Below are 14,024 nucleotides of genomic sequence, written 5' to 3' on the forward strand. Positions count from 1 at the left end.
TACTCCTTGAGATTTCTGCTACAAAATGCTAATGTCTATTACATGGCTCCGATTTTAAGCTGCTAAGTAACTGATGCCAAGGACAGAAAAAAAAGACAATGCACAATCTCTTCATAAACTAGAAATTACATGATCACAAGAGTCGCACCAGTTGTGATACCAACTACTGCCAGAAACGTCTTTCATGAACTACTAAGTTATATTCTAATCCGAATACCTAAAAATTCAGAACCAACTTACCACATCTTCTGAAAAACACAGACTGTTAACATGTTGATGTACAGAGCAGAGAAACAAACTCTGACATTTATTCCTACTCTAACCATACCAGGTAGTCCTCACACATCAGAGAAGCGGGAGCAGAGAAATTTACTGTGTTATGCTCTCCACAAAAAAAGTATTTTAAATGACAATTCATGTTTCAGGCTTAACATAGCATCTTAACTATTCATGAAAATTGATATGCAAATATAAATGTAAGTGGCTATCTTGGTCATAGCACAAATACAGAGCAAGCAATAACAACACATGGCACAGCTCCTCACCTCTACTGGAGGTTTGAAAATCAGATTGCTGGTGCTGACTTCTTTCTTGTCATTTCCATTGCCTAATCTCAGAGCTATTTTTTGTGCCTCCCTCTGAACTCCCTCGCTGTACTGGTTATTATTTGCCTCTTCGTAACGATCCATCCATGCTTTGATTTTAGTTTCCCATCCAAAGTTTGAACTGTCAGTAGGATCAATCTCTGGAGCTGAGCCCTGTAAATTAAGTAAGCAATCACTTATTACAGGGTAAGAAAAAAATATATTTTTTGAAAGACATGTTCCCACTAGTAAGCTCAACAAAGTAAGTCTACAACATGCTACAAAATGAAGGGTAAAGGTATGCCATTGATTTAAATTTGTTTATAATGCAGCCTTGCTCTGTCTCTGTTGTTATCTATGAAAATTAAGACCTGTCAGTACTGTACTTCACATGCACTTTCCCCTTCGCTATACAAAGGGGAAGTACAGTTTGTAGGAAGTCCAATTTAATGCTCTGAATTACTTAAAAGCATTTCACTGAATTCAGTAGCATTATATCTGCCCTTCAAAAACTGCATCATTTCATAAAAATTGCCCAACTTCAGGAATACACTCCTCTTAAACAGGGATTCTAGTTTTTAGTGGGACGAGGATGAAGACTGAAACTGTCTTCTCCTGCAATATGAGTGCAGGAACTGAGATCAAATCTCTCCCTCTACTCAATTTTTATGAACATATGCAAACTAGCTTCCATTCCATTACACACAGATCCAAAACCCCCTTCCAGCTTCAAGGGTTATGCCACATTTTTCTGCTTTGCACTTAGCTAAACTTCACAAAGCCTATCACTAATACATTAAGGTGCATAGACTGTAAAATAGTGTTAGAAGCTTAGCACCAATCGTTTTGTTCCCCTTGCCTGTTCCTCACTAAACATTTTTTCCTCCCCTGCAGCACTCTGGGTCCTTTCACTTTTAAAGAAAGTACCATTGTACCTCCAGACCTCACAAACAGCAGCCAGGCTGCAGCCAACCAGTGCTCCTTACGGACAGCAGCAGCCAACGCTCCCTTTTCTATCCACCTGAGCAGAGACACTATTAAACATTAATAAAACAGCAAGTGTTCAGCAGTTTAATTTACCTGTTACTGATTATATTTATTTTATGCATTGCAGGAACCATACATACAAACAGCATAAAAAAAAATTGTGATGCAAGCAAACTACAAAAAAAAACACCACAAAAGCAACAGAACCATACAAACACCACATTCAAAAACAAAACAAAACAAAGATTGTCCTCTGATTTCCTGATTTTGTCTTTTTATTTTCAAGTCACAATCGTACCCCTGAAGCCTCAGTTGTGTCCTACTTACTGATATTTATCTCAAGGATGAATGAATTGTGCAAAACATCTAGCTTTCACACTACGCGTGTTTTTCTCCCACTTTAAGCAAGAATGCTGCAGCATTTAGATCTTGCAAAGCAGCCATCCCAAACACCATTCCTTTAACTAATCAGTCCTAGCAAGAAGTGTCCCACCAGATGGATACACCTATGTATGACAGAGCAGAACTGCTAACTTAGCTCTCCGAGTTGGAGCTATTAGGTTCACATGAGACGTACGCTCAACTTTATTCCCCTTCATACAGCACAGATGTGCCCTGAACATTTTATTGACTTGATAACCAAATATTCTCAGAGAAAAAAAAATTACACTACTTTGCTTGAATCTGTAGAACAAAAAGAGGAGCCTTCCATCTCAGTTTAAAATTCCCACAATAATCATGCAGTAACTTCATTAGAGTAATTGAGTACATAAGTATTACAAAGCATCAAGAGCACATCTGCAGTTATGCATTAATGTACAATTAAGATGTGAAAGAAAACAAAACGATCACTAAATCACATTACCTTAACTCTTGAAGATTTTCTGGATCCTTCTCGAAATGCCTGAAAAAAGATTGTTTATTTTCTTATGTGGCAATACACAATCTCTTAAGGAATTCAAAACCAATTAACTTATTAACAATTCACTGCAGACTATTCTCAGTAAAGCATGCAAGAAAACAGGCAAGTTGCAACGAAATTGCAGGAAGGCAGCAGCTTGTCTCCAGTAAAATGTAATAAAAACTAAAATCAGCATTTCAAACTGAAAGTGCATTGGATTTTGGCTCTAGAAGGCCATGCACCTAGTCTGCCTGCCTCTCATATTGCATAACTTTCAACAATTTCACAATGCAGCAAAGAGCTGCTCCAGAATTATTTACTGAACAGCTCCATACTTAGCAGGAGAGTGCATGAATAGTCCAAATATCTCACTGCACTGCTAGTGGAATGAGCTGAGCAGGAAGCAGCTAACAGATAACCTATGAAATTAATTTTTCTTCTGCTATGTTGGGAGATAAAAACAGAATAATATGTTGCAGTAAGTCTATGTGCAGAACCTTTCTCTCAAAAGGAAACATACTTAAGATCTCCAAAAGGATACCAGTAACCATTTTTCACTTGTGAGGGACAGAATTCTCATCGAAGCGAGTGAAATTTAACTACAGAAAGCAACTCACTGCTTTAGGAAATGCTATGCACTTCACTCCCTCACATAGAGAAAATACTGTTCACATCTAAATACCACTGCTTCTATATACTGTTTACCAAATTATTTTAGATAACACTAGCAGCACATTTCCACACAATTTCACCTCAAATAAATGGACATGTGTCTCATGAAGTAGAAAACATTTCTGAACATAAATTACCACAACTAAAGATTCCAGGCACAGAATTCTTCTTTGGTTACCTGAAGTCTGCTCATGAAGTCTGCTTATAGCTATAGTAAGTGGTGCAGCAAAATGCAATTCTCCTTACAAATTCTGTCTCAATTACAAAATTCAAGTGTCATAGCTGTACATCTTACTTTGAATTTATGAGGGGGGAACAAGCAGGGAAGACTGTAACACGCATTGCAACAGGGCACTTCATTTCAATGTAAACCCAGGTAGTAAAATATTATTAGTAACAATGGCCTGAATTTTAAAACCAAAGATGTCACACAGCTGTGATTTGTAACACTTACAGAAAGAGAAATCAGATTCACTCACTTTTTTACATTTTGCTATGTTCTGCTCTTTCTCCCCACTTTTCTTCCTCTTCTTATCATTGACCTTTGTAACTCTTGGAGAAGCTATTGTAAATGTAGTTGGTGTGTGTTGAAAAGCAGTATACAGTTCCACAGGAACTTCATCACCACTCTCTGTCGCACTGGTATCCCCATCTTTAAAACAAAGAACAGTTTATAAGCAATCAGAAAGAACATTAACTAGTTACTATGTAACTTCTTTTAAAAGCAAAAAGCATATACTGTCAAATACTTCAAGTATTTGTTTGCAAAGTTTTCCAACAGCTTTAACAGCATGAAAACGAATAACCTGTGAGAAGCTGGCCATCAGCAGGTGTTTGCAGTACCAGGTAAGAAAAAAATACCACACTAATTCAACTTTTTAAATAGCATTACTGTACGGTATTTCATTTTAAGCAACATTAGTATTGAAACAACAACAAAAGCAAAATATTATTCATCAGCTCATTCATCTCTGTATACCCGGCCTGTACTTGTAATATGGCTACAAGATTCTCTTGCATGATGACAGTCTGAAAGGGATGAAAATTATTACCTGCCCAGCATTTCTTTTAAAATCCTATTAATCAGTCACGTCCAGATGAAATTTTGACTGTTATGTGTCCTTTCCAAGGTAAGTATGTCAATGTGGCTGAAAGCCTCTTCTCTTTAAAAAAAAATAAAAATCCCCTATCAATAACACACTGCTACTCCCCACAAGGAGAAATGGTGTGTCTACTTTTCTTGTTAAAACAAGACTGTACACAAACTGATGCAAATTTTCATCGTGCTGTTCACAAGAAGACCTAAAAGCTGAAGTATGAAATTCAGCACACATCATCACTGATGTCAGGTAAATACATTTCCTGACCTTAAACAGGATTACCCTAGATCTGTCACGATGAAAAGCTGTCAAGTGTGAGGAGGTTTGGAAGAGAGATGTACAAACAGATAAGAGACTACAAGTGCTTAGTACAGACGTCTCACATTTTAGCAGCTTTTCAAATATTCAGCCTTCATTAAATACATTTCACACTAAGCAAGGCTTTTTGAAGCTGCATGGAAGGCTTAACAAATACTTAATAAAAGAGCAGAGAAGAGTCTCTGAGATTAAAGGGATGTTGCCTTAATCAGTACACTCGACAGCTCTGTAAAGAGATCCAGCTACTCAAGATTTTCCTTGATCACAACGTTCCTTAAACAGGATTACTCTCTCCACAATAGTAAGCAATCCAGTTTTACTATATTGGTTCTTCTTTTAAAGTCTGTTAGGCAAATAATTATACCTTACCTACAATAAGATGATATGGGAATATTGATGTTTTAGAAGCTGATCATATTTTCTTAACTTGATGCATGCCCACTGGGACTATTTTATGAACTAGCATTAAAAGAAATGCAGAAGCCTAACCAAAGAATAATTTTCATGTATAGTAGATTAAACAACAGTTAATAAATGAAAATTCAAGGCAACTTTGAAATCATCAATGTTGCATTCCAGACATGAATGCCCACAGCATCATTATGTCAAAGGCAAATAAATAAGCAAACAACAGACCCTACAAAATACCATATTCCCCAGAGAAGTACAATGCTATTATTGTTGTCTATCTATAATGTGCTCTAGCTTTCTGTAAAGAATAATTACCTCAATTGAACATATAATTACACAGAGTTGTTTTGACATGCTCCTTCCTAACCTACATAACCTGCTTTCACTTTGAAGAGCCTCAGCAGAGCACTCTAAGGGAAGATTTTGTAGCGTGGAAGACAGGGTACAGACACTGTAAAAGTTTCACAGAAGATGATGGGCCCAGACTCTTCCCTCCATAAGCAGCAAGTGGTATTATCAGCACCACTTTAAAGACCAGGCAGCTTGAAGCAACATCCATGAACAAGTAGTATCTAGAAACTGTATGTTTAAAAATAGAAAAAGCCATCCTTGATGCAAATAACTAAGTAGTTCACACACATGCACACACACTCCCCACTGATCCACAGGAAATAATCTAATCCACAGCAAACAACATTACATGTTTATACCAGAATAACAAACCAAACTCGACCACAAACAACTGCAAGCACCAGAACTATGGACCAGAAATGCTCCAAGGAAGAAAGGTGAACACACAAAACTCACCCATTGGTATCACACACAAGTGGTACCGCTAAAAACTCTTTTCCTGAGGTAAAATAACTGATCTATTTCTTCTCCCCACAGTTTAGCTCTGGATGGAACAGGGCTAAGCTCAGCAACGCTTTCGAAATCATTAAAATAAAACCCACTACTCTGTATTCTCACATCAAATTGAATAGTTACATTATGGGTAAACTTCAAGAACACTGTAACCATACTCAAAGAGCACAGAAGGAGGGCAACCTGGACTTCCATCAAACATCTGTAACTTATCACCAAGTTACAAGCAACATTCTGCTGCTTTCAAATACTTTTATTAACAGAGCCATCTGAATCAATGCTTTTTTGCTCTACCTACTTGATATTATCCACTGAAACTGGCCATTTTCACAGGTCTCTCATGGTAAACTATTCATACATAGAATTACTTTAGGCTTGACTGAACCACGTAATATCAACAAACACAAGAAGCACATTCAGCCACGCTGAATGAAAATTAACCAGAAATTAATGGATGCTTGCTCTCTAATTATGTACTGTAAATTACAATTATTAATAGCACACACTAAGTCACAGCCTAAACAGGATCAGAAGCGTAGGGCTTACTCTTTTTTGATACTTAAGATTAACCATATACTTTTTTTTCCTATTAACTGCATAGAACGGATTTAAGACTGATCAGGACTAAGGATTAAGTCAAACTCCAGCTCCTACATAAGATTCTGACCACCTCTATTCCTGCAAACGATCACAGTGTAACTACAAATCCTCAGAGATTACTTAAATAGCATGGACCATCAACTTCTGCTGTACTGTACATGAATTCAAACTGAACTTCACAGTGTCATCATACCACTTACATGTAACAAATGTACTTGTTTTACTGTTAAAATAAACAGAAAACACATTCTAGAACTCTGAAAAAATACATAAATTTGTAATACCTAGCATTTCAGTCAAAACTTTTATAAAGGAAGTTCTGTTTTGCAAAAATGAAAGCAGGTAAAGCCAGAAATAATAGTGGTGCTCTAAGTAAGTTATTAACATCTTTAACCGTCAAAAGCAGCTTGCTCATCTTGCACATACCCCCACACTTCAGAAACAGCATTTGGAAGTAAAACATCTGAAGTTACAGAACAGAGATCATCTCCTATGTTAGGACTTTTGTAATAGCTTCAAAGTAATCACCTGACAACCAAAAACATGCAACATTTTGGCAATAGCTGGACAGAGCTCCTGACAAGTTATATCAGTTGAGCTTTCCAATTCCATAAATGGAGAGCAAATTTCACAAAACAAAGAAAAGGTACTACAACAATAAAAAACTGTATTAATTTTTGTAGTTGACAAAAACACCAATACACATAGCCAACAAATGAGAGTTAGGATTCCTTCAGAATTATGCTATATTGTTTTAAAGCTCATTTAGTTATTTTATTTTTTATCAGAGTCAGGAACATTAGCAGCAGTAGAGTGGTTTTCAGATGTCAGTATTAGGATACAAGTCTACACTGCTAAGGAAGAAATGACAGAGCAATGAAGTCATTTTCCCCCAGAGAAAACAAACCCAGTAACTCTTCTCTTAACCCAGAAGAAACCTCAAACTTTCCCATCTATTTTTAGTAGCTCACTCAAAGTATTCTTATGATTATAAAAGCTACATTCATTTTTATAAAATCTTAAGGCTCAGACTGAATTTCTCTGCAGCAGTCAGAAAACAACAAAAAAACCCAACAGGGATGACAGCTTTTAACGAAACACTTGGAACCTCAACTATTCTGATGTAACGTTGCTGTACATGATAAGAAATACAAAAACCTATAGTCTGTAAGAAACAGATTCACTGAACCTTACATTCTGAATGCAGTCAGAATTGCAGAGAACTGTGTACGCACCCTTAAGTCCACGCAATTGATAGTTATTTTACAACCTTTAGTGAAAAAAGTTCAAGTTTTACCCACCTGACATATTTTCCCTTTTCCTCCTCTGCAATAGCACTGCCCTTTCCTTATCCAAGTTCCTGAAATTAAAGAAATAACTTTTACTCCATGCTTTACATTTATGGATCCATACATCCAAGAATTAAAGCAGACTTCTTGTTTCCATTTGCCAGTGACCACAACAGAATAAACTGTATACGAACTGAGAGTTTAAATACTCATGAAAACGTAAATGTTGCTCTGCTTCATTCCACAGTAAGGCAAAGTAAAGGGCAGCATTCACATCACTTGGAAAACATACCGAAAATGGAGGTAGCTCAGAAGAAAGATCGACTGTTGGCCCACGGATTACAAATAAGCAGGCATTAAACCATCTTCTTGCAGATCTAAATAATCATTATGATATAAGATCCTAAGATGACAGGGCTCAAACATTTTGTCAGAAGAAAAAAAATCATTTATTTGTAATTAAATGTGTTCTGAACACAGGTCTTTTATTCACTGTGCAACTGACAATCTGCAATGTAACTAAAGGAAGCATTTTATGCTGCATGTCACAGGGCAACAATCATTAGTCAGGTACCATCCACCTACCAACAAAACAAAATGCCTTCCTAGTAGTGTCTTATGACTTCTAGACTGAGAAAGAGGATAAAAGGTACCTATTTCAGAGCAAGAAACCTTCGAAGCGAGGACTGCAGCATTTTGGAATGATATCCAGAAATGTACTCAAAACGGATGGATCAGTTAACAACCTGAAAGAGCTCCTGTAAAGAATCCCCCACATTTGACAGCAATGAAACAAAAGATAGAATGAGTTTTCTCAGGCTGACAGACAAAATCCAGGAGATGCTGCTATGGCAATAAGTGTTTCAAGTGTTTATCACTGTCAGCTAGCGAGGTAAAACAACAATCAGGGAGCATATGGAAATGGATATCAGTATGATCATCTGCATCAGAAACATGCCTCCATCTATTCTGTTGTGTTTGTTGGTTTTTTTTTTCCCTGAAATATTCTCCACTCCTTCTAACTATCTGGAGTTGAAAACCATTCAACTACTCACCTTGGTTGACAACGTTCACACAGATATATGTCAGGAATATGCTGCCTGTCAATTCCCATACAGTCAATGTGCTGCCAGACACTAAAAAACAAAACCCCAAATTTTTAGTTATTTTAAGGAAAACTTTAGAAACTTTGTGTGCACACATATCCTTTTTTTTTCCACCGTGATCTTAAAATAAGGTTAAAAATAAGATTTAAAATAAGAGCAAAGGTTACCAGAATTAAGGACCACTGAAAACAAACAAGTTTGTTACACATGCAGCTGGCTGAACGAGGCTCAAATTAATGTTGTGACTAGCTGTAGATATTATTTCAGAAACACACAATGACTTCATAAATTAAGCAACATCAATTTGTTCATTGGAAGTCCCAAAGCTCAATTTTCCAGAATCCAGAAATCTATTAGCACCCACTCACATTAGTATGCCCAAGCAGGTACTTAAACATGAACACAGAAGTTTAAACATTTAACTCTGGCTTCCAAAATAAGAAACTGCTAGGTTTAAGAATTTCAGTAACTAGGGAAAGACTAAGTCAACTCTCATGAAGATGAAGAGTTCTTATCAGAAAGATGATGCAAACAGAGGCTGATATTTGAGAGGTTTATGTCCAATCACCTTGTTTTCTTCAAGTTATTTGGTTTACACATACCTAATTTACCAAGATACTTCATTATTACTTGGTACATGCAGATTTTTCTTTGCCATAATAACAAACAACTTGGAGAAAGTACCAGACAGATACCTGTTTGAGAATAATAAAATCCTTCCTGGAGTAACAATACACAAATAAAGGCATGTTAAGACAGATAGGAATAAGGTGTGATAAACTCATTGGCCTTCATCAACTACTTTGCCTATTAGAAAGCCATACAATTTTCAAACAATGTTCTGATGAAGGAAATGTATTCTTTTCTATTAATCAACATAGTTGAATCACTATTTAATTGCACTTAATATTACAATGCAGTTCTAAGTCATTTTTACCTTCTTGATGCATTTAATATTCATTACCTGCATTTGTCACAACAGATCATATATCCATCATCGTGCGTAAAGCCACAAATGCATCTGGTAATATCAGTTCCATAGCTTCCATCCTCTGATGTACTGATGGTAGTAGCACTGGAGGTTTCATCAAAGTTGGGAGTGGTAAATATGCCTACTTCATTCTTGCTTATAACTACTGTTGGAGGAGGAGAAGCTGGAGGCGTTGGAGGAGGCCGAGCACCATAGTTATGGTCCTAGATTGGTTTTGAAAGGTAAGTTGTAAGTATTCACATGCTCTGATAGTTATTTAAGCCAAAGTAGAAGAATTAACTTCATAAAAAGCCTCTAAAGCTCTAAGCATTTGTAAATAACACTTCACAGTTTTGTTTTTGTCGTTGTCCATTCTTGGTTATGTACCTTCTCAGCTGTGAGGGTGGTGAGACTGGAACAGATTGCCCAGAAAGGCTGTAAATGCCCCCCTTCCTGGAAGCATTGAAGTCCAGGCTGGATGGGGCTGTGAGCAACCTGGTCTAGAGGGAGGTGTCCCTGCCTACAGCAGGGGTGGTTGGAACTGCATATCTTAAGCGTCCCTTCCAACCCACACCATTCTATGAGTTTGTAATTTACATAAAGTTAACTGTGTTCTGCGTTGAGTTTCCAATCAACCACCTTTAGTCAATTTACCCAGACCTCAATAAAATGCAAAACTGTAAGCAAGAATCAGCATTCTTCTATTTTAGAACAGCAGATTTTACATTATCTATGTACATACAATATCTAGTGAAACTTACTGCATAGGGCAAACCAATGTAGCTGTGTGAATGCGAGCTGCTGGTATACAACTGGTGCGGATAACTGTTCGATTTTTCAACTACCACAGGGCTAGCTTCTACAGATTCTGGTCTGCAAAATCAAATCAGAAGAAGAATAAATACAGTTACACTAATGAATGTAAATATCAAAGTGTGTAAGCTAACATAACACTAACAAACTTCATGCGCTTGTTTCACAGCTGCTAAGTAATTACTTGCTCTTCCTGTTAAAAAGGAGCATGCAAATAGGTAGAGGGTAAATCTGGGGGGAAAAAAAGAAAGAGGAAAAAACATTCAACTCTGTATTCATTTATCCCTTCAGAGAAAACAACTTTCACTTAAAAAGAAAGCTTTCAGAGTTACAAAGAACTTATGCCTCTGTAGTTACAAAATCTTCCTTGAAGGAAAAAAGAAGTCCACATTAAATCACTTCACATAACCCACAAATTTGGCTTATGAAACAGAAAAGCATATTATGCAGTTTGTCAAGGATCTATTAAGCCGTAATAAAGGCTAAACAAAGGAGTTCAGCTTAATGACAAGAGAAGGAAGCAGCTATACACACAGAATTGCAAACCTATTGATACAGCTCCAGCACCAGCTGCGACGCTGCTCAATTGTGTAATGCCACCTGGCGGTTGCACCACTGCATCATTCTCAACATTTTCACACACCAGCACCGAAGCAGAGCAGTACTCTTTTTACAGACAGAAACCTTAAGTAAGGCAAACTTATTTATTAAAAACGAAACAAAAAGCAGTTCCCGAATTATATTTAGCTAGAAAGAAAAAAATGAAAAAACTGCTAGATAACGCTTTGCAGTAAAAGGTTGTAACAGTCAACCCACTGCTTCCATGATCTAAACTACAACACAAGATGAGAAAGGAACACTAAAACAGGAGCCTCCGAGTCCAAGAAATTGCACCTTTCCTCAGCAGTTACATTTATGTCAGCATCCTGAAGCTTTTATTTTTTTTAACCCCCATGACCCAAATAGACAAGTACAAACTCCAAATGAATGCAGTTACCTAGCTGCATTATTTATTTTTCACATTGAAACAGAACAAAATATCTTTATCTAATAAACTGAAATGGCTTTTGACTCACAATACAAATCGAGGCTAATTTCTTCCCTACATTTAGCTTTGTGATGCATCAAATATATTTCCCATCACAAATAGTTCAGTAATTCCTTGAATCACTGTTTAAAATGAAGATGGTTGTTCTGAACACTGCTAATTCAAAAACCTGTGCACTTTTCTTCAGACTCTAAGATATTAAAGACAGGCTTTCTGTTGTTGTTCTGCCACGAGGTGACACTAGGCTGATGAAGAGAACAGCAGCAATTCCCCCTTGTTGCTAACGTTTTTGTAAGAATATAATTATTCTTCCTGGAAACAATACAGAGCACTTTTCTATCTACTTGCAGATGTCCTACTAATATCTTAAGCAACCTGCTTCTTACTAGCTTTTCCCTATGTGATACTACTACGCAATAAAACAGGTTAAAAAGAAACACTTGTTAAAATTACCCATAGGTGAGAATGTTAGTTAATGAAGTCCAAAGAGGGAAAAAATCTTCTGAAAAATACTAATGTTTCTCACAGTCACCAAGAAGGGTGGACGAAAGAGGAGGATATTCATCAGATTCATCAAACACGATACAGAAAAAAAGGACACCAGTTGGACAGACAAAGTTCTTCCAACAGATCTCCCTTTCCATTATGACTATCCATATTCTGATATGCAGTGCACCTATGCAGTAACTGCACACCATTAATGTCATCTAGGTAATCCTTCTGATGGTCTTGCCAATCTAAATGCCAGTGGATTAGAAGTTGACCTTTCATCCATGATGTCTAAAATAGAAATTCTCTTTTTTCCTCTCCAATTCAAGAGAGTCTCCATCACTGTATTGCTTTCATTGTTATTCTTCACCACTTACTCAATTGGAAAAGCAAAACCATGGTTCCATGCCCACCACTATGGGTTCCAAGCTCCACCTCGATGGTTTTCTTGAGTATATGGAAAATAAAAGCCCCCGTTTTCAGAGCAGGAGGGTTTACTCATACAGACTAGTGGGGAATTCGTCTACAGTTCATCCTTAAGCAGTGCTGTGATTGATTTAGCAGATTTTTCTTCACTGAAAATAAGTCCATCTTACCAGACCTAAATACCAGCTGCTTCGACATGGGAGCACGCAATGAAAATATCAGAATGGAAATGTATGTCCTAAAAAGTGAGGTCACGTGTGTCATTAACTGACAACAAAACTAAAAAGGTACTCCTGCAAAATACAGAGCAAGAGAGTACACCCTACTCCTTAAACGTATTTCTACCTAAGCTAGAAAATTATAAACCACTGAAGAGAAAAGCCATTAAAGTTTAGATGAAAGCAGTTGTGGAAAGCAGAAGAATTAAAACATCTAAGAAGGAAATGCATTAGACAAACAAATGCAATCCATTATCTCCAACTATTCTAAGACCTGGAGAACACAGAATGCAGAGCCAAAACCCAAAAGCCCAACTTTCATTTGAATGTGTATTGATTAGCAATTCACAATCGTGCCAAATATTCAGAATTAAAAACAAACAAACCAAAAACAACAGCAAGGAGCATTAAAAAAAAAAAAATAAATAAATAAAAAAGAAGTTTCTTCTGGGTTAAAAACATTCTTGTAACTCGAAAAAGAGTTAAGAAGTATCAGTGTCTCTCAGATAAATTTTAACTCTGCAGATGAAGACTCTCACGTTCTCATCATTCCCTAGCATTCATATTTAAAAGTACAGTGCAAAATGAAAAAAAATATTCTGCATGCTGCCAGCAGATGGCAGTAGTCAAAAATTAAATAACTGACACGAAACCAGACAGTTAAAATCAGACCTTACATTCACTCTATTAAGGGAATCAATTATAAGCCATTCTAAGCAATAGCAAATTCTTTAAAAAAGTTCCCCTTACTGCTTTCAAACACTGTTTCGTTTCTGACTGAGCAGAAATTACAAAAGAAGTGAAGGTGGATTCTGACCAACACTACAGATACGATCAACATCTGGGGGTATCAACTACCTTCATAGAATTCCAGGTATTCAAACAGAAAAGAATCTCAATAAAACGGAAGCTTCCATATCCTAAGGCTAAGCTACACACCTACATTCAAAAGCTTAGCTAACAGAAACTCCAACTGAAATCTCTTGCTTCCAAGTATGCTTCAGTATCAAACTGCCATTACTTTAACTTATCTAATTTTTCGCAGAATTTGGGTTTGTTTTCCCTTTGCACCAGCTCACCTGTGTTACGTCTGGCTGAAGGTCAGCTAAGAGAAAGGAGTGCAATGTATTTTTTACAAGAAGCAGCCAACATTTTGTGTTTCAAGACACTTCATTTAGCCAAACTCATCTGATGGGCTTATGGCTACCTAGAGAACAAACAACTCATG

At 36.8% G+C, this 14,024-nt stretch overlaps 1 protein-coding gene across 3 annotated transcripts in view; it reads right to left on the minus strand.

The window, feature by feature from the left end:
- Positions 1 to 14,024, minus strand: part of KMT2E (lysine methyltransferase 2E (inactive)) — a 54,387-nt gene that overhangs the window by 20,603 nt on the left and 19,760 nt on the right. For 2 of the 3 annotated variants that reach the window (XM_052680836.1, XM_052680835.1), the window contains 7 exons: positions 10,564 to 10,675; positions 9,797 to 10,026; positions 8,782 to 8,862; positions 7,739 to 7,797; positions 3,624 to 3,796; positions 2,437 to 2,475; positions 546 to 758 (listed from right to left, as the gene is read on the minus strand). In XM_052680836.1, coding sequence (XP_052536796.1) covers positions 546 to 758; positions 2,437 to 2,475; positions 3,624 to 3,796; positions 7,739 to 7,797; positions 8,782 to 8,862; positions 9,797 to 10,026; positions 10,564 to 10,675 — 907 coding nt within the window. The other variant, XM_052680837.1, reaches the window with a different exon arrangement.

Source organism: Tympanuchus pallidicinctus, unplaced genomic scaffold, assembly GCF_026119805.1.
Source record: "Tympanuchus pallidicinctus isolate F22 unplaced genomic scaffold, pur_lepc_1.0 scaffold19, whole genome shotgun sequence".
NCBI classification, from domain to species: Eukaryota; Metazoa; Chordata; class Aves; order Galliformes; family Phasianidae; genus Tympanuchus; species Tympanuchus pallidicinctus.